General features: G+C 58.0%; 1 protein-coding gene across 3 annotated transcripts; it reads left to right on the top strand.

Moving 5' to 3' along the window:
* Nucleotides 1-9,835: 9,835 nt before the first annotated feature.
* BBC3 (BCL2 binding component 3) lies at nt 9,836-18,912 on the top strand. 3 transcript variants are annotated; one of them, XM_070771325.1, is made up of 4 exons: nt 9,836-9,972; nt 13,890-14,178; nt 15,614-15,804; nt 17,798-18,912. In XM_070771325.1, exons 2-4 carry the CDS (start codon nt 13,905-13,907, stop codon nt 17,912-17,914), a joined length of 582 nt encoding a protein of 193 aa, XP_070627426.1. In that variant the 5' UTR covers nt 9,836-9,972; nt 13,890-13,904; the 3' UTR covers nt 17,915-18,912. The 3 variants fall into 3 exon arrangements, with proteins under 3 accessions (XP_070627426.1, XP_070627424.1, XP_070627425.1); XM_070771323.1 differs by having other exon boundaries at nt 9,854-9,902; XM_070771324.1 differs by lacking the exon at nt 9,836-9,972 and adding an exon at nt 10,855-11,181.
* The last annotated feature ends 850 nt before the right edge of the window (nt 18,913-19,762 follow it).

The raw sequence follows: 19,762 nt of genomic DNA, 5'->3' as shown, positions 1-19,762 counted from the left end.
GCTCGCTCCGCCCACAACCCTACAACCTGTTTCCCATTTGGCCGCCAGGGGGCGCCTTAAGAACGACGTCAGCTCACCTCCCGTCTCTGCTGGGAACTCTCCAGTGGCTGCCACCTGACGCCGAGTAAAAAGTAAAGTCCTCACCACGATCTAATCTTGTATGGACTTCACCCTCTCTCTTTACTCACGCCCTTCCAGCCCCACAGACGCTCCTGTTTCTTCTGGACATGTCCACTCTTGCCTTAGGACCTTTGTACCTGCCTTTCCCTCTGCAGGGGCACCTCCTTTGGGCTCTTCCTTCCAGTATCACTTTCTCTGGAAGATCTTCCCTGGTCACTGTGGTGATTAAGATCACTCTCAACACTCTCGGTCCACCTTCCCTGCTTCTTTTATCTACTTTGAGACTCACTTTGTATTGTTAATTTTATTATCCATTGCCTATCTCCTCCAGATTAGAGTATCAGCCCCAGGAAGGCAGGGGTTTTTGTCTGTTTTCTTCACTCCTGTGTCCCCAGCGCCTGTAACAGTGCCTGGCATAGAAAGTCAAATCTTTGCTGAATATACGAATAAATGAAGGACTTCCCTGGTGGTCCAGTGGTTAAGACTTAACCTTCCAACGTTGCGGGGGGGGGGGGGGGGGGGAGGGTTCTGTCCCAGGTCGGGGAGCCAGGAGCCCACATGCCTGGCAGCCAAGAGCCAAGACATAAAACAGAAGCAGTACTGTAGCAAATTCAATAAAGACTTTAAAAATGGCCCACATCAAAAAAAAATCTTAAAAACAAAAAGAAGAAATGACCGCAGACATCTGGGTGATTACTAGCATTCCCTTCTCACATGTGAACCTCTAAAGGGCTCCATTCACCCTTTATGACCCTATATGTGACCTCAGGCGGCCGACCTCAAGGCTCTGACCTCAGTTTCCCAGTTGTAAATGGGATAGAAAATTGTCTCTGTCTCCTGGGGTTGCTGTGAGGATGAAATGGATTCCTATTTGCCGCACTCGTGAGCTGGTGACATCGTTAACTGCAAAGGTTGGGTTTTTACGCCGGAGCCTGCGCTTCCTCCTTTCGCCGCTCGGAGGCAGCAGGCGCCCAGCGGATTCACCGGCTCGGCCCGCGCGGGATGAGGAACGGGGGCAACTCCGGCGGAGGAAGCTGATGAAATCCAAGCCAACTTGCAGTGAGCTCATCCCGCCCGGGCGCCTCCGGAAGCCACGGGGCCTCCGGGGCTCTGCCTGGCCCGAGCGATAAAACTCCAGTGCTGAACCAGGGAGGGAAGTCCTTCCTGAAGTCTGCCCTGCGTGGGGCCTGCTGGCTGAAGCCTGCCTGGGTTTGCGGGGAGGGGCGAGGGTGAAGTAGCAAATGGTCGGTCCTCGGGCTTCCGCAGAATGAAAAGTGAATTCTGAGCTTGGTGTGGGAGTGAGAGAGAAAGGGGACGGGGAAGGGAGGGAGGCAGAGCCAAGACGTGGGAAGACGCAAAGATGGGGAGACTGAGGCAGAGGAGGGGGAGACAGAGAGAGAGCCCGAGAAAGTCTCAGGAGGGACAGAGACAGGAAGAGAGAGATGGGGGGGAGAGAGAGATCAAGGAGAGACAGAGGTAGGGGAGAGACAGGGAGAGACAGAGCTGGGGAGGTGGGAGACAGAGACAAAAAGAGAAAGAGACAAACGAGGACACACACATAGGGAGAAACAAACGGGGAAGACAGAGGCGGAGAGAGTCCTAGCGAGTGGCCGAGATGGGGAAGGAGAGGGAGAGGGAGTCAGTGCTGCAGAGACCGAGGTGAGTTTGGGGAGCGGTGGGGTGAGGGCGATCGGGAGGGGCACTCGGGGTTAGGGTCGCCTGCAGGGGCGGGCCCTGCGGGATATAGGCGGGGCCCCTCCCTACCCCCCCATCCCCACCACGGCGGCGGCGGCGGCGGCCGAGTTCCGAGTTACCAAGTTACCGCAGGATTCGGAAGCTTCTCACTGGCGAGGCCGCAGCCAATCAGAGAGCAGCGTCGCTGTTCTCGGGCAGGAGGCCTAGAGATGCACCTTCCCCCGACACCCAGCGAAGCACGCGGCCACACAATCACAGTGGCTCACACACTTACCCTGTCCCAGGGACACGCAGCATCGCCTGCCCCCTATACGCACACAATTACAGAGACACACATCGTGTCATACACACGCGGCCCCAGGAACACGCAGAGACACACAGCATCGCAGACGCACAAAATCTCAGGGACACACTCGCAGTTCCAGGACACACAACACTGCCCAGATCCACAATCACAATGACACACAACATTACCCTAACACACAGCACACTGAAACCCAGTGTTGCCCAGACCCATGCATTCTTCACGACTTAGACCCTAGAGCACACAATATAAGTGGCACACACAATGCCAGAGGTCATGGCACACACATTATCGCAGTGATACACACAATCACAATGACTCATTCAATCACAGTGACACAAGACTGCACAGACACATAACCTTATTAACAAAGGCACAGTCCCATGGACACACACCACACTGACAAACACAATCACAACGACACACAAAATCAGGACACACAGCACTGCACTGATGTACATACTCTCAGTAACACACAGTCCCACAGACTCACAACATTTCCAGTACAATGACAAGCGTGTCCTGCTATACACAGCATTGTCCAAACATACCCATTAGCAGTGACAGGCACACACATTTTCCCCTTGCCACACAGCAAAGCACTCAGGCACACACTATCACAGTGACGCAAACATACCACACAAAATCTCACAATTCCACTGAGGCACAGAGTGGCCTAGATAATCCCAAGGATGTGAAGTTTTGTGCACACACACAACCATGATGGTACACACACACAATTCCACCGTCACAGACGCATTGCAGACACAATCATAGTGATGCAACCACACAGTGTTACACTGTTGCATACAACGACAGCACGTCCACAAACATTTCTGCTAATGCACAACAGCACTCAATGCGTATCCAATCCCACTGTCACACCAACACAACCACAGGGACATACATCATCTCATCTATGCACACCAGGAAGTTGCACAAAACAGCACATGAACACAAACACACAGATACACCATCACACTCACACACAGCATGCCCAAATAGCACACTGACACACAATCGCAGAGTCAGAGCCATCCCGTGGGACAAATGCCATCATACAACATCATCCCTCTGACACACACCATCAACTGATACACATCAGTACACTGACACAGTCCCACACCACAACTTTACACAAACACAGCTCAGATAAGTCAACCCCTGGACACACAGCACAGTAGCCCAGCAGACTGACAGAGAACTCTCCAGTACACAAACCACACAGTCACGCAAATACACAGTCTCTCACACACACACACACACACACACACACAGGCACTCATCCCTGCCCTTGCCCCAATAGGATGTGTGTGATGTGGGATGCTTGGGGGAAGGGGGAATGCTAAGTGGGCTTGTGTATGTATGTGTGTGCTTGTGTGTATGTGTGTATGTGTGTATGTGCTTATGCCTCCCTCTCCTGGCCCTTCCCCGGGGGCGGGGCCGTGCGGCAGCCGCTGTTACCGGGTAAACTTCCCCGCCCCCCCCCAGCGCGGCCATTAGTCACCCCCCCCAGGATGATGTCATCGCCTCATTCTGGAGGCTGAGTAATCCTCGACTCCACCCCCCACCCCCCCAGGTACCAGGGTAGGGGCGGGCCGCACCTGGACTCAACCCGAGTCTGGAGCTGGGGGCTCGGCTGCTTGGGTCTCCTGGGGGTGAGGACTGAGGAATCTGAGCCTCTCTGGAGTAGCCTGGGCGCTCACATCAGGGTCCCTTGAGGCTGCAGGCTCGCAGTCCCGGATCCCTGGTGGCCAACTAAAAGCACTGGGAGACAGGATCTACCAGACCTAGGGTCCTGGGCATCCCAGGACCCCAGGACCTGGAAAGGACCCCCTGGACACTGTGAGGGGCTGGGTCACTTCGCCAGGTGTCTGGAGGAGGGGGAGTCTCTGTGACACTTGGGGCTTAGACTCCTGGGTTCCTGGCATGTGCGTGGTGGGGGAAGGGGGGAGGTTGAGTGCCAGGGAGCAGAGGGCGTGGCTGTGGGGTCAGATGTTGGCGACCTGGGAGATCAACAAGCTAGACCCTGGGGGAAATGACTCGGAGGGGAGGCGAGCTCGTAGTCTACCCCTTGGGGCTGGGCAGGGGGTACTCTGGATGAACTGGACACCTGAGGATCTGGTAACTGGTGTACCTGTGGGGTCTCCCAGCATCAGTACGGTGAGGCGCCAGGATGCCCAGGGACTCTGAGCCATCTCGTTGCCTGAGAGCCCAAAGACCAGAGTCCCTGCTTCCTGTGGGGGTGGGGAGCTCAGTTCTAACTTTCTCAGAAGCAGCCCTGCCTGGGTTCCCTTCTGGGGGCATCCTGAATGCTTCTTTCCAGGGGCTGGGAAACTAGCATCCCTTGGTGGGGGGTTCATATCTTCGTTGTCACAGGACAGGGCATGCCTGAGTCCTTTGGGGAGAAGGGGAGACCCCTATTTTTATGGGATCTTTTTCTGGGAGAGATTCCCCAGCCCCTGTTTTTTTTAAAAAGTCAAGATGCCTAATCCTGTTTGGGGAGGGTCTGGGGGGTTTATGTGCAGACAACCAGCTCCTATCTTTGCGGGGTCAGGATGCCCAGGTCTCCCTCTGAGAAGGGGAGGCTTGCTCCCTGTTTCCACAAGGCCGCCTCCAGCGTGCCGTCCTGGGGAGGGACGGGATGCGCGGCCCCTATTTCCAACCCATCCCAAGTGCCCATCCTCGTCAGGGAGTGCGAGTACGGGGCAGGCCGGCGGGGGGGCGGGGAGGGAGAGCGGCAGTGCCCAGCCCGGGCCTCACCCCAGCCGGCCGCAGGCTTGCAGGCAGTGAGCCCGGCAGCTCCCCGGGGCCCGCCTCCCCGCCCCCCGCGCCGAGGGCTCCCCCAGATCCGGGCGGGCAGGCGCGCGGGCGCGTCGGCGGCCAATGAGCGCGCTCGCCGTCTCCGGGAGCCGGGCCGGCTCTGCCCGCCTGGCATTGGGCACGCGGTGGGCAGCGGCGGGCGGGGCCTGGGGGCTCCTCGCGCCTGGTTGGGCCAGGCTTGTTGCTGGGTAACGGGGCGGCGAGTTTCCCCTGGCAACGGCGGCGGGTACCGCTCACTGGCTGGCCGGGAAGGAGGGGGGGCGCGGGCACGGGCAGGCCCCGCAGACCCCAGCAACAGCGCGCGGCCCCCGCCCCGCCGGGGAGCGGTAACCTTCACACGCGCCGGCCGCTCGGACCCTGCGGACACCGACGCCCCCGCCCAGCCCCCACCCGGCTCCAGTCCAGCCCCGGGGCCTGGGAGGCCGGCCGCACCGAGGGGACCCAGGAGGCCCCCCTCCCTACCGCGGAAAGCCAGGACTCACAGCCTGCTCTGAAAAGTTAAGTCCTTCCCAACTCCCTCTCCGGTGCTGAGAAATCTCCTTCTCCGGAACGGCATTCAAGATACCGGGGCAGGTTGCGGGTCCGCAGTAAACTAGCTGGGACGTTGTTTTTCTTCACCCAGCACTTCACCTGGAGCCCAGCACTGCCCGACACGATACTGTCCTACCTGCGTTACAAATCGGAACTCATTTATTAATCTTCACATTGAAGTTGGGGTCCTATGGCGATCGTCTTTGTACACGTGGGGAAACTGAGGCGCAGAAGGAGGAAGCTACTTCCTCAAGGTCATCGTTTGAACCTAGGCAGCCTGGATCCAAAATCTGGATGGTGTATATCTTCACTGTGTTGACTGTCCCTTTGAGAGGCATTAATAGTCCAAATGAGGGACTTCCCGGGTGGCTCAGTGGCTAAGACTCTGCACTCCCAATGCAGGAGGCCCAGGTTCAAGCCCTGGTCTGGTTGGGGTGCTAGATCTCACATGCTACAACTAAAGACCCAGTGCAGCCAAATAAATAAAGAAAACATTCAAAATGAGAAACTGTGCCAGCCAGTGAAACACACTAATGGCTGGCCCACAGGCCAGACTTGAAACCCCTTCCCCAACCTGAGGGTCTTAGCAGGAAGACCTTGTCTGGATTCTCAGAATCAATAGCTCCCCCACACAGAAATGATGTGTGAAGGACTTATTAGAGCCCAGTGCGTGATTTTTACTGACCTTACTCAGAAGAATCCTCTGAGGTAGGGACCTGTGCTGTCCCAACTCACAGGGGAGGAAATTAATCGAGGAACAGAGATGGGACCACTTGCCCAGGGTCACACAGCCCGAAGGTGGCAGAGCTGGAGATTCTAGGTCAGACCATCAAGTCCACAGAGCATCAGCTCCTTGGTGAGATTCTGTGCATTCTTGGGGGAGGGGGGAAATGAGCTTCAGTTATGGAGATTCTGGTGACTTTCTTTTAGCCAGTGGTTCTCAATGATTTTTGCCTCCCCCAGGTGATTCCCACGTGACACTAGTGGTAAAGAACCTGCCTGCCAATGAAGGAGATGTAAGAGACGAGGGTTCAGTCCCTGGGTCGGGAAGATCCCCCGGAGGAGGGCATGGCGACCCACTTCAGTATTCATGCCTGGAGAATCCCATGGACAGAAGAGCCTGGCGGGCTACAGTCCATAGGGTTGCAAAGAGTCGGACACAACTGAAGCGACTTAGCATGCATGTGGGTGATATTAAGCAGTGTTTGCAGACTTTTTTAATTTTGGCAGACATTTTTGATTGTCACAAAGGGAGAGGCTGCTACTGGCCTCCAGGGGATAGAGGTCAGGGTGAATGCTAAATATCCTACAAAGCACCAGACAGTCCCCACAACAAAGACTCATCCGACCTCACATGTCAGTAGAGAGGAGATTAACAGGCTGCTCTAGGGACTTCCCTGGCGGTCCAGTGGTTAGGACTCTGCGCCTCCACTGCAGGGGGCATGGGTTCCATCCCTGGTCTGGGAACTAAGATCCTGTGTGCCGGTGGGCCGAAAAGCAGAACTTTGCTCTCTGCCAAGCCTGACCTCCCCCACCCTCAGCCAACCCATCCCTGACCCCTCTTATTTTCTCTCCACCTGGTCTCTTTCCAACTCCCTCCACTCCCCTGGTCTGGGTCTTCCTGTCTCTGTTTGTATCTCTGTTTGCCTCTGTTGCTCGTCCTCTGTCAAAGGTATTGGTGACCCCTCAGAGCTTCAGAACCCTCTGTCCCCTCTCCAGGGGAGCAGGGACCAGAGGCAGGGTTGGAGGGAATGGTTCTTCAGAAAATTAGAGGAGGGAGTCCCTGGGTCCCTCAGAAGATCTGCTGGGGTGGTGGGGGGCGGAAATTTAGTCTGGAAAGTGGAGGTTGGGACTTATCCCTCCTTGGGCCCCTAGGATGCGGGTCTCAAAAAGGCAGCCCTTCAGCCAGTCACAATTTTTTTTTCCCCCATATAGGGTTTTTAAATTTTATTTATTTTTTTAGTTTTGGCTGTGCTGGGTCTTTGTTGCTGTACAGACTTTCTCCAGTTACGGTGAGCAGGAGGAGCCGCTAGTTTCAGTGCTCAGGCTTCTCCTTACAGTGGCTTCTCTCATTGCGCAGCAGCACAGGCTCTATGCGCATCAGCTTCGGCAGTTGCGGCTCCAAGGCTCTAGGGCACGAGCTCAGTAGTTGTGGAGCACAGGCTTAGTTGCCCCGCAGCATGTCGGATCTTCCTAGACCAGGAATCGAACCAGTGTCCCCTGCATTGCAAGACAGGTTCTTAACCACTGGACTGCCAGGCAAGCCTGCTCATATAGTTTCTAATTTTGACTTTGTAGGCCTCCAAAAAAACACATATTTTTTCCACTTAGCCACAGTCCCCACCATGCCCTGTTGTCTTACACTGGACTCATTTCTCTCATTTATTTCATGATGGTCTTGAGTTTGAGACCCTCCGGTCTGGTGGGTGAGAGGATACCAGAATTTGGAACAGGATCCGGACTAGATTGTGGGAAGGGTCCTGACTGGTGCCACTGCTTGTGGCCTGGTAGATTCTTGGCCTTCTCCTCTCCCACCCTTACTCACCAAGCCAGATTCCTTCACCCTCATTTTCTTCTCAGAAGAACATTCCAGCACATCTGACCTCCTGGTGTCCAGCCAGAGACAAGGCAGCTTTAGGGCACTGGCCAGTGGATAAGAAGTCCAGGCTGGTCTGTGAGCCTTTCTCCCGATTGCATCACTGCCAGGTCCAGAGCAAACATTGACAATAATTAGTTATACTAGTGATACAGTGTGTGTGCACACGTGCCAAGTCACTTCAGTCGTGTCTGATTCTTTGTGAACCCGTGGACTATAGCCTGCCAGGTTCTTCCCTCCATGAGATTCTCCAGGCAAGAACACTGGAGTGGGCTGCCATGACCTCCTCCAGGGGACCTTCCCAACCCAGGGATCAAACCCATGTCTCTTACATCACCTGCATTGGCAGGTGGATTCTTTACCACTAGCATCACCTGGAAACCTCCCTGGAGTTAACATTTATTAGGCACTTACACCTGTGAGCATATACACATGCACATACATACGAGACACTGTGCTCACTGACTTCCACGCATGATCTCATTTAATAAATGTCTACAGCAGCATTTCTAAAACGCCTTTAAGTTCGATCCAGAGGCAGCAATACATCCATTTTCTTTGTGACTTGGGATGTAACCGCTATAATAAAATTTTCACAAAAACAATATTTTCCTTTGACTTCAACATTTTTAAAATGGGATCATTTTGTTTTGTTTTGAGTCTGGTCAAGAGCCACTAAAGTTGCAGGCAGAAGGGATTAACTATAAAGGGGCACAAGGGGGGATTTCCCTGGTGTGGTCCAGTGGCTAAGACTCCGTGCTCTCAATGCAGGGGACCTGGATTCGACCCTTGGTCAGGGAACTAGATCCCACATGTGGCAACTAAGAGTTTGCCTGCAGCAACCCACATGCCACAACAAAGGCTCACATGCCACAATCAAAGATCCTGTGTGCCGCAACTAAGACCTTACACAGCCAAATAAATACATAAATAAAATATCAAAAAATAAAACAGGGGGAGCACAAGAGAAGTCTTGCGGAGGGCGACAGACAGGGTCCAAATCTGGATGTGGTGATGTGCAACAGTGTCCATTTGTCCCAACTCCCCAAACTATACACGTAAAAAGAGTAAATGTTATGATATGTAAATACATCTCAGTGAACTCAGAATAAGATCCACACCAGTGATTTCACAATACATGGTTCACACACATGGGTCATGACCCACAGCTTGGAAGGGGAATTCCCTGATGATCTGGTCCAGTGGTTAGGACTACACTGTTTTCACTGCCAAGGACCCGAGTCCAATCCCTGGTCAGGGAACTAAGATCCCACAAGCTGGGTGGCACAGCCAAAATAAATAAATAAAAATAAATTGAAAAAAAGAAAAGAAAAATAAAACACACTGGAAGAAAGAAAGGAAGGAAAGGTCAATGAATGAATGATTGAATGAATGAAAGAAAGGAAGCAGAGAGGGAGGGTGAACTGGTCCCCAGTATTTGAAGGAGGGAGATCACATGTGAGACCTGCCTTTTCTGCTCTTGGGAAATCGAAGCATCTGGCCAAACTTGAGAACCTGGACAACCCCCTGAGAACCCCCCTTTGCTGGGCACTCAGAGGCCCCTTGCCCTCTGATGATGCCGTGGGGTTTGGGGGGTGATGCAAAGGGAATGGAGGGTGCAGGGGAGACAGAGCCCCAGAGCCTTTAGACACCACCTTGCGTCACCTCACCACATCAGAGTGGGGGAAGGAGTGACGAAGGGAGACTGAGAAAGGAAAGGGAACTGAAAGGCAGAAAACCCCGGGTGAGAGCCACTGCAGAGGCTGCCCGGGCATGTCCCGTGCCAGCTGCCCGGGGCTTTCTTCTCCCCCTGGATCCCCCACCAGATTCGTGGTGAGTGCGGACAGGTGCACATGCTTCCGGAGCGTGTCCCAGCAGTGGGCCACTTAGGAACCTGTCACAGGTGTGACTTTGTGACTGTCTGTTGGGGGAGTCCGTCTTTTTATGTCTAGCTTGATCTGTGTCCGGGAGGGTCAATTTCTGACAGTTTTCATGTGTCAGCTATGAGTTGCTGGGGGTGTGTTTGTGTGTGAGCTGCTGGAGGTGTGTCCCTGTAGGTGTTTCTACACACTATAGATCAAGCAGTGTGTCCAGGTGTCCCAGTGACAGGTGTCGTGTGTGTGTGTGTGTGTGTGTGTGTGTGTGTCCTGCTCTATCAGGAAGTTTCTGTGTGCCGACAAGACAAGCTCTTAGTGGGTGTGTGTGTTGTGGGTACCTAAACAGAGCTTGTGAACAGGATTGGTTTGTGAGCCTAGGTGTGCTCAGCGGTGCGGGTGTTTGTGCAACTTCTGTGTCTGTGACACTGCGTCCCAGTGAGACTGGTAGGAAGTCATGTTACGTATGTATTTGTGCCTGAATGGGAGAGTGCCTCGTCAGTGCGTGAGTTTGTGTGTCCACGCCCCTGTCCAGGGAGTGTATCTGGCGTGTCTGCGAGTGGGCTTGGCCCCGTGGCCCTGACAGCACGTGACTTTATGTACCCTGGAGCGCCAGACGGTCAGCCCGCACACACGTCTCGGGGTGTGTGTCTGTGGGTCCCAGTCAGTGTGTCAGTGTGTCAGTGTGTGTGTGTCCAGCTGTCCCGCCCGCCTGGACGGCCGATCGGCGCGCCTCCGCCCCCAGGCCCAAGCCTTGCCCCGCCCCCGGCTGCAGGGAAACCCCCCGCGCCGAGGTAGGGGGCGCGGCGCGCGCCTGCAAGTCCCGACTTGTCCGCGGCGGGCGGGCGGGCGGGCCCGGCCGTGGCGTCACTCGGGGGCGGGGCGTGGGACCCGCCAGGCGGGGGCGGGGCGGGGCGGGGCGGCCTCCGAGCGGGCCCGGGATCAGCCGGGCGGCCTGAGACGCGGCGCGAGCCACATGCGAGCGGGCGCCTAGCGGCGGCGGCAGCAACAGCGATAGTAGCAGCAGCAAGCAGTAGCAGCAGCAGCAGCAGCAGCAGCAGCAGCGTCCAGGACGCGAACGCGCCTGAGGTTCGAGGAGCAGCTGCGGCAGCAACAGCAACAGCCACTGCAGTTAGAGCGGCAGCAGCCTCAGCGAGCGGCGCTCGGCGGGCGCGCCCTCCTGAAGGAAGCCGCCCGCCCCCCATCACCATCCCCTCCGGCGTGTTCATGCCCCCGGGGTGAGTGTGCGCACCCCGAGTCCCCGCCAGCCGCGATTGGCCAGGCCGGGTGGGCTCCCTGGAGGAGGTGGCGGGAGTGCACTCGGATAGACAGTGCGGGGGCAGGGCGCGCTGCGTCCCCACACCGGGCTCCCCTCTCTCCCTGCCCTCCCCACCCTCCACGAGGCTGGGGTCCCTGGGCGGGAGGCACTGAGGGTCCAAGAGCGCAGGTGCCTCCGCGGTCCGGCGGGTTTGTTTACAAACAATGGGGTGCGGGCTCGGCAGCGCCCCCTGGTGGCCAGTGCGGGCCCGGGGAAGTAAGTCGCCCCGGACTGCCCCGGCCCCTGCAGTCCCGGAGGGGCGGGGGGTGGGGGTGGGGGGGACGGCGTGGAGGGGCAGCCACACCCCGGGCGCGCGCCCGCTGGGGGCGGCGACAGGGGGCGGCTCGCGGGCCGTGGAGTCTGCGGCTCCTGCGGGCGGGGGCTGCGCCCCAGCAACAGCCGGTTATTGGCCCCGCGCTCGCCTGGCGGGCGGGGCGGGCGCACGTGGCGGCGGCGGCGTGGGGGGTGGGGGGACTGTGACAGCGCAGGGGGGCGTCTGGGCCCGCCGTGGGAGCGCGCGTGTGCGGGGTGGTGGATCTGCAGGTGTCTCGCCTGGGTGTGTGCGCGTGTCTGGCTCCGAGTTTGTGCTGGGGTCTGCAGGGAGTGGTTGTGCCAGTCCCGGGGCATGTTGGGACTGTGGCCCCGTCGGGGTGTGCGGCGCCGTCCCCCTGTGTGTGTGAGGGGGTTCTCTCCGTGTGTGCTGCCGCGCCTGAGGGCTGGGCGCTCTGTTGATGTGTGGTGTACTTGTGTGTGTTCTCTCTGAGAGTTGTCTGTGTGTGCTGTTTGGGGGTGAGTCTGTGGCTCCTGGTTGCCTGCTTGCGCTATAGTGTGTGTGCGCGTTGCCTGAGTGAGCTGTTTGTGTGTTTACGTGTGCGTCTTGCCCGACGGGCTGTGTTTGTGAGTGCTTGTGTGTCTTGTCAGTGTGGACTGTATCTGTGTCTATCTCCAGGGCATCTGGCTCAGCTCAGCGTTTGCGGATGTCTGTTTTCTGTCCAGGTGTCTGTGTGAGTTCTGCGTCGTGTGTGTGTGTGTGTGTGTGTGTGTATGGTGGGGGGTTGTCTCAGTCTGTGTTTGGCTTGTGTGTCTGGCATCGCGTCTGGGAATTGAGGAGCTAGGCTCTGTGGGGTCTGAGTAGAAAGTCAGTAGATGCTGCTGGCAGCCTCTTGTACAGGGATGTGTCTGAGCCCGTGTGTGTGTGTGTGTGTGTGTGTGTGTGTGTGTGTGTGTGTGTGTGTTGTGAGAGAGAGAGAGTGTGTGTGTTGAGTCTGAGGGGCTTGTCTCTGTGATCGGCTGGCTCGTGTGTGTCATGTGGGCTGTGTGTGTGTGTAGTGTTTATGTCAGTCACGTGAGACCAGTGTTTTCTGAGGGTGCTTCAGGTGTGCGCCCTGCCAGGCCAGTGTGGGATTAGCTGTAGTGTGTGTGCGCGCGTGTGTCCAGGGCTGACAGTTGGTAATGGTGTTTGGAGGTTCGGGGAGGAGGGTAGGCTGATGTCTGCTGTTGTGTTTCCGTGTTGCTGCTGGCATGCGGTGGTTCATCCGGATCTCATGACATGTGTGCCTGCTTTACATGTGTCCCGGGACCTAAGAGTTGGTGACAAGTGGGTGTGTTGCAGTTGTACAGCTCCCTGTGTGTCCACGGAGGTCTGTTTTGTGTTGATATGTGTGTGAGTCCTGAGGGGTGTAGGTCTTATCTATTGCGGGTGCGTTACGGGGAGGGGCACGTGTGCCTGAGAAGGGACAGTGCCCTAGCTGGTATGTGTTTCTGTCTGTGCTTGTGACGGCCACATTGTGAGTCTCTGTGGCTCTGTGGGTATATTAACAGCGGGTCAGTGGGTGACATCCTGACAGTTTGCGTATCTGTGTTTTTGAGATGGGGTGTACCAGCCAGCATGCAGTGTGTGGATAGCTGTTCCGTGGTCTGTGTGTATGTGTGTCCTGGGACCTTTCGGTGTCTTGGGGTGCAAATAGGAGGCCTGGTGGGAGGTCGGGCGGGCCAGTCCTGCTTGAGTCCTGTGTGTGCGTTGTGTTCGCTCCACATACACCTCCTCTTGGTCCTGTGTGAGTCCTGGTGTTTGTTGTGGGAGCAATCGCAGTGCCTGGCTGCCCTCCGTGTGTGTGTGTGTGTGTGTGTGTGTGTGTGTGCGTGCGCGCGTGCCCATCGCTGTGTTCCAAAAGTTAACCCTGCCAGCCCAGGCCCTTTGTGAGTCCCAGGTTGGGTGAGTTTGTGTTAGGGGGCTGTCAGCCCTTATACACACACTGCTGACAGGCCCACGAGTCTGGGACCTGCGTGAGCCCCTGTCCTTGCTATGAGAACCGTCCTGTGCCTCCTCATCCCTGGTCCCTTCTGTATGCCGGTCACCATGTTGTCCCTGGTCCCTCCTGTGTGCTGGTCACCACATTTGGGGGAGGCTGTCTGGGTTGGCTGGGCCTGGGGTCAGCCTGGGGAGGGGGCTGTCTGAGGGGCCATCACACACACCTACAGCTCCCTCCATCACAGCTCTGTGTGTCGTGGACCCTCGTGGGCTGCCCCAGCCCGCCGTGCGGGCAGAAGTGGGGTACCCTGTGTACCTTGTGGGGCTCCCCCTGCACTGCCCCGCTGCTGACCGCGCCCGTCTGCCCTGTCCCGCAGGCCCCAGGGAGCGCCATGGCCCGAGCACGCCAGGAGGGCAGCTCCCCGGAGCCCGTAGAGGGCCTGGCCCGCGACGGCCCGCGCCCCTTCCCGCTCAGCCGCCTGGTGCCCTCGGCGGTGTCCTGCGGCCTCTGCGAACCCGGCCTGCCTGCTGCCCCCGCCGCCCCCGCCCTGCTGCCCGCCGCCTACCTCTGCGCCCCCACCGCCCCGCCCGCCGTCACCGCCGCCCTGGGGGCCCCCCGCTGGCCTGGGGGTCCCCGCAGCCGGCCCCGAGGCCCGCGACCCGACGGTGAGTGCCTGACCCCAACCCGAGATGCCGGGAGCTGGGGAAAGAGAGACCCCGAGGAACCCGGGAAAGGGGAGCGAGTCGGGGGAGGTGGTGAGCCGGCGGGGCCACTGGGAGGGTGTGGCCAGTGTGGTCTTTGTGTTGCAAGAAGCAGGAAGACGGAGTGGGAGGCTGGGGGGTGGGGGGAGGCCGACTGGGAAGTCCCTCCTGGAATCGGACTGCAGTCCGCGAGCTGCAGCCCACTGCCTTTTCCGGGCCCGGGGCAACAGCTGTTTTCCAGCCCCCCACCCTCTCCAGTTCTGGGTCCCCGGGAGCCTCTTGAGGACTGCAGCTGGAAAGAGTGTGGGCAGAGGGGACTGTCACTCTCAGGACTTCGGGGAGGGGTCGAGGGTGGCCTGGTGCCTTTATCTGCATCTCTTTGACCAGGGCCCGCCCTCTCTGCAGTCAGAGAGGAGGAAGGAGGGGGAGGGTCCATTGTCTGGGGGAAAGGGTAGGGGGGGGCGGGTCTTGGGGAGGGAAGGGTTAAAGGTCCCCTGCCTGCTGGGCTGTTAACTCCGTGGTGCCCGGCCGGCCCGCACGCTGGCAAGGGAGAGGTTGTCTCCACTCCCCTCCCCACCTGTCCCCGGAGCCCGGAGAGGTCAGGAGAGGGCAGACTTCCCTGGCCAGCGGAGGCTGGAGGAGACCCGGTTCCTAGACCAGAGTGACAGGCATGGAAACTGAGGCCCTGAGGTTAGTTCTCAGGGATCCCTCAAGCCAGGACCCGGCGTGACAGAGGGAGAAAGAGTCGTCAGAGGAACTCAGAAAATGCGTGGGGACGTCCCGCATCCTATCCTCCAGGCTCACAGTGGGCCACAGGCCGGCCTTCTGGGTTTCCAGGCCTCTGCCACATCCGGGGGTGTGGCCTCACTGTGGTTGGACACTAGAGGGCAGGAGACCTGAGGCTTGTGACTCGGGGTGTAGTCAGTCACCGTGTCCCAGTGTGACCTTGGGCCACTTCCTAGGGGGAGCCTCAGTTTCCCTGTCGGTTGAGTAGAGCAGTCAAAATTTGGCAATCGTTTTGGAAGGAGCTTGGCCGGCCATGGTCCATGGGGTCGCAAAAAGAGTCGGACACGACTGAGCGACTTAAACATCAACAAACAACTTCGGTAGGATAAGAGGAAGCACTTCCAGAATAACACGGGGAGTGGGGTGGTAGCTGGCTAGACAGGTGAGCCCAGGAAGGCCCCCCCAGCACTTTTGTTCTCCCCCGGGAAGTAGGAGCTAAAACATCTAGCTCTTAAGAGGGCAAAGTGGCATCGCTCGAGATAAGGTGGGGAGCCGAAGAGAAGTCAGGCGACGGGAAAAGGGAGAAGCAAGTCCTAGCCAGCCGGCCCTCCTCCGGGCCACTGCAGGACCTTAGAGGGGTGGTGGGTGTGACCCCAGCCCCGGCTTTTCCCAGGTCCTCAGCCTTCACTCTCGCCCGCGGAGCAGCACCTGGAATCACCAGTGCCCAGCGCCCCGGGGGCCCTGGCGGGCGGCCCCACCCAAGCGGCCCCGGGAGTCCGGGGGGAGGAGGAGCAGTGGGCCCGAGAGATCGGGGCCCAGCTGCGGCGGATGGCGGACGACCTCAACGCGCTATACGAGCGGCGGGTGAGTGCTGGGGGAGGGGCAGACGGCAGGTGGGACTTCCCGCTGGGGAGGGGGCTGCGGCGGCCCAGCCAGATGTGCGGCAGCTGCTGCCCTGCGCGGCGGGGTCGCGCCGGGGACAGGCAGCTGGGAGGGGCGGCGTGGTCGCCGAGCCGCCGCCGTAGGGCCCGCGGCGCGGCCGGCACGGCCCGGCTTGAGGGCCGGGGCCGGAGCGTCCGCGAGCGCCGCTGCGCGCCCGGGGCCAGCGGCCGTGGGGACTGAGGGCGGCGCTAGGTGGAGCGGCTCATATATCCCGGGCTATTTATAGCCGATGAGTCAGCAGCGGCGGCGCGACCGCGCCCGCCCCTCCCGCCCGCCAGCGCGGCGGCGGCGGCGGCGCGCCACCCTGCTTCCCGGGGGGCTGGGGGCGGGGCCTGGGGCTCCGCCCCGCCGGAGGCCCCGCCCCCGGGGCCCGCAGCCAGGCCTCTCATTACTACCAGATACTTGAAGCCTAAGGCGGTGGAACGGAGAATAACAGACACCGGGGCGCCCACCACCCAGCTCTGTCCAACCTGAACATTACAGCCACACTGCTTGCTTATTCGAGGCAAAAAACAAAAACCGGATGTTGCGAAGCCCCTTGACCCCCCCCCCCTTTCAAAGGAAACCTCACAGATTGGCTTGTCCCATTGGTCTGTAGGTGTTGATTCTTTTACAACACATTCACCAGGCCACAAACAATACTTAGGATTGCCAGGCGTTTCAGAGTTAATAAACGTGATCTGGTGTGTTCTCAAAGCTGCTCCCACCCCCTCAGTGTTGTGCTTGAGATACATCCACGGGCAAGGGAGCTTCAGTTCATTCATTTTCACTGCCACATAGCGTAGCATTCTGTTGGATCACCATGTAGTATCCATCTTCATTTTCTCATTGGTGGGTATTTAGGATAGTCCAGAAGTGTCTCAAATTTTTTAATGTAATTTAATTTTATTGTTATTTCTTTTGGCTGTTCCAAAAAATGCGTATCTCCAGGCACACACATGTCTCCACAGTAGATACCTGGGTGGTCTGCCAGCCCCTAGCCTTGGTAAATAATAGTTGGCTTGCTCAGCAAGGTGACTATGCCAAGTGGCACTCCACAGTGGGACGGTGGCATTTCTGCCAATCTCATGTGACCCCTTGGTCACCTTCTCCTGGCTGGAAAATTCGGTGGGGACTGAGGCAGAGACAGATTGGTACCAGGCAGCACACCCCCAGGCACCCAGTAAGATTAGCATGGTTGATCTGACCTTCTTGTTCGCATCTGTAAAATGGGTTTCTTCTTCCCATCTGGTGGGGATGAGATTAGTTCCTTGGCACAGGACCTAGGCCTGCACTCAGCACAGAGTGGAGAGAACTGTAGCTCTCCATAAGTATTGAGTATTGTTGATTTTTATTGGAGGGCAACTTTTTCTTGTATCTAGCTTTCTTCGTTCTCCCTTTTCTAGCATTGTGGAGCTGCGACAGTCCCGGAGGCTGCCCCCAGCCTTTATCCTGCCACTCGGGAAAGGGCTGGGGGTTTGCTTGACCCAAACATATTTCTGTACAGCTTCAGCACTGAATAGTTCCCGGTTCTTACACAGAGTGTTCTAGAATCACTGAGACAGGGGGACTCTATGCTCCCTTCTGTGTGTCTCATCAGCTTTCAATGGGAGGGCAGGTGGGCTGTGGTCCAGCCTACCCCTCAAGCCTGGGTGACTTCGGTCGAGTGACTGTCTTCATCTGGAGACCAGGAACTAGGAGATCAGAGCTGATACCCACGGGCCCTATGCTGAGGGCCTCGTCCACATCCTGTCCCTCCTAGTCTCTTCCAGGCCAGGAGATGACCCAATGAACGATAATAACAGTACCGCCCTGAGCAGGTTGGTGGAGGGTCTATGCCTCCTGCCTCGCTGCCCTTCAGCCTGACCCCCTTGCGCGCCCCACCCACCTGTCCGGCTCTAGCCCGTCTAACTTCCTGTCTGCTCCCTTTCCCCAGAGACAAGAGGAGCGGCAGCGACACCGCCCCTCACCCTGGAGGGTCCTGTACAATCTCATCATGGGACTCCTGCCCTTTCCCGGGGGCCGCGGAGCCCCCGAGGTGGAGCCCAATTAGGTGCCTGTACCCGCCCGGTGGACGTCGGGGACCCAGGGGGGCAGGACCCTCCCAACTCCTGATGCCCTGGCCAGCGCGGGGGACTCTTTCTGCACCATGTAGCATACTGGACTACAGCCCTGCCCGACCCAGGGGCGGGCCAGGGCAGCCACTCCCGACCCAGCCCTGGCGTAGCCCCGGGGAGCACTGATGGAGACGTGGACTCCTGGGCCCCTGGCTGAGGGGCCAGGGGAGAGAGGGCTGACGGACTTGGCGTCTGAAGGCGGCGGGGACCAAGGGGGCAGGGCCTGAGCTGCCTCCCTCTGCTGCCCACCACCATCTCAGGAAAGGCTGCTGGTGCTGGCTGCCCATTCCAGCTGCAGCGGTGACACTGGGGAGCGGGGGTCTCTCCCCCCGGCGCTCCTTCACTTTGGGCCTGGCCTCAGGCCCCTGGTGCTTCCCCCCCTCCTCCTGGGGAGGGGGCCCATGAAGAGCAAATGAGCCAAACGTGACCACTAGCCTCCTGGAGCCAGAGAGTGGGGTGCGTCCTGACGGGTGCCCCGGCCCAGCGCCCAGCCATCTTCCCTGAGCCAGCCGGTAGGTGGTGGGCATGCCTGCCTCACCTTCATCTGGGGGTGGGTGGCCAGGAGGGGCCCAGACTGTGAATCCTGTGCTCTGCCCGTGACCACCCCCCGCTCCCCCCATCAATCCCATTGCATAGGTTTAGAGAGAGCACGCGTGACCACTGGCATTCATTTGGGGGGTGGGATATTTTGGCGGAAGCCACCCCAGCCTTAGTCCCCAGGGCGAAGCGCTGGGGGAAGACGGGGAGTCAGGGAGGGGGGGAAAATCTCAGAAGAGGGAGGAGTCTGGGAGTGGGGAGGGATGGCCCAGCCTGTAAAATACTGTATATGCGCTGCTGTAGATACCGGAATGAATTTTCTGTACATGTTTGGTTAATTTTTTTTGTACATGATTTTTGTATGTTTCCTTTTCAATAAAATCAGATTGGAACAGTGGATACTCTTGTCAGCTGTCCTTCCCCGCGGCGGGGCCTGGGCCCAGCCTGTGACCCTTTGCTGGGAGGAGGTGGGTGGGTGGTGCCTGGAGCACCCTGGGGTGTCTGTCACTCTGGTTAAAAGATGGCTCTGTGCCATTGTGGGAGCCCAACCTTCATGCACCCCACCTGGGCTCCCACTAAAAGCTAAGCCCTGCAAAGACAGGGCTTTGGGGGGACTTTCTCACTTTATTCCTATTGGATAAAACATCAGGGGGCTCAAGATTCACAGAATGAGTGAATGACCTTTAACTTACTCAGAAGTCCCACCGTGAGGAGCCCCGGGGAATGTGTCAGTCCTGAGATAGACCTGGTGGGCACTGGCAGGCAGGTTCTTCACCGCCAGTGACACTTGGGAAGCCAAAGCACCCTCCAGTTCAGTTCAGTTCAGACGCTCAGTCATGTCCAACTCTTTGCGACCCCATGAATCGCAGCACGCCAGGCTTCCCTGTCCATCACCAACTCCCGGAGTTCACTCAGACTCACGTCCATTGAGTCAGTGATGCCATCCAGCCATCTCATCCTCTGTCATCCCCTTCTCCTCCTGCCCCCAATCCCTCCCAGCATTAGAGTCTTTTCCAATGAGTCAACTCTTCGCATGAGGTGGCCAAAGTACTGGAGTTTCAACTTTAGCATCATTCCTTCCAAAGAAATCCCAGGGCTGATCTCCTTCAGAATGGACTGGTTGCAGCCCAAGGGACTCTCAAGAGTCTTCTCCAACACCACAGTTCAAAAGCATCAATTCTTCGGCGCTCAGCTTTCTTCACAGTCCAACACTCACATCCATACATGACTATTGGAAAAACCATAGT

Source organism: Bos indicus, chromosome 18 (genome assembly GCF_029378745.1).
Source record: "Bos indicus isolate NIAB-ARS_2022 breed Sahiwal x Tharparkar chromosome 18, NIAB-ARS_B.indTharparkar_mat_pri_1.0, whole genome shotgun sequence".
Lineage (NCBI taxonomy): Eukaryota > Metazoa > Chordata > Mammalia > Artiodactyla > Bovidae > Bos > Bos indicus.
Note: the sequence above shows the minus strand (reverse complement) of the source record. Positions and strands in the feature narration are given on the sequence as shown.

Excerpts from the sequence above, each read along its gene's own strand:
- BBC3 (XM_070771325.1), top strand. The coding sequence starts at position 13,905 with ATGGCCCGAGCACGCCAGGAGGGCAGCTCCCCGGAGCCCGTAGAGGGC. Across the intron at positions 14,179-15,613 it reads CCGAGGCCCGCGACCCGACG|GTCCTCAGCCTTCACTCTCG; the intron begins GTGAGTGCCTGA and ends GGCTTTTCCCAG. Across the intron at positions 15,805-17,797 it reads ACGCGCTATACGAGCGGCGG|AGACAAGAGGAGCGGCAGCG; the intron begins GTGAGTGCTGGG and ends CCCTTTCCCCAG.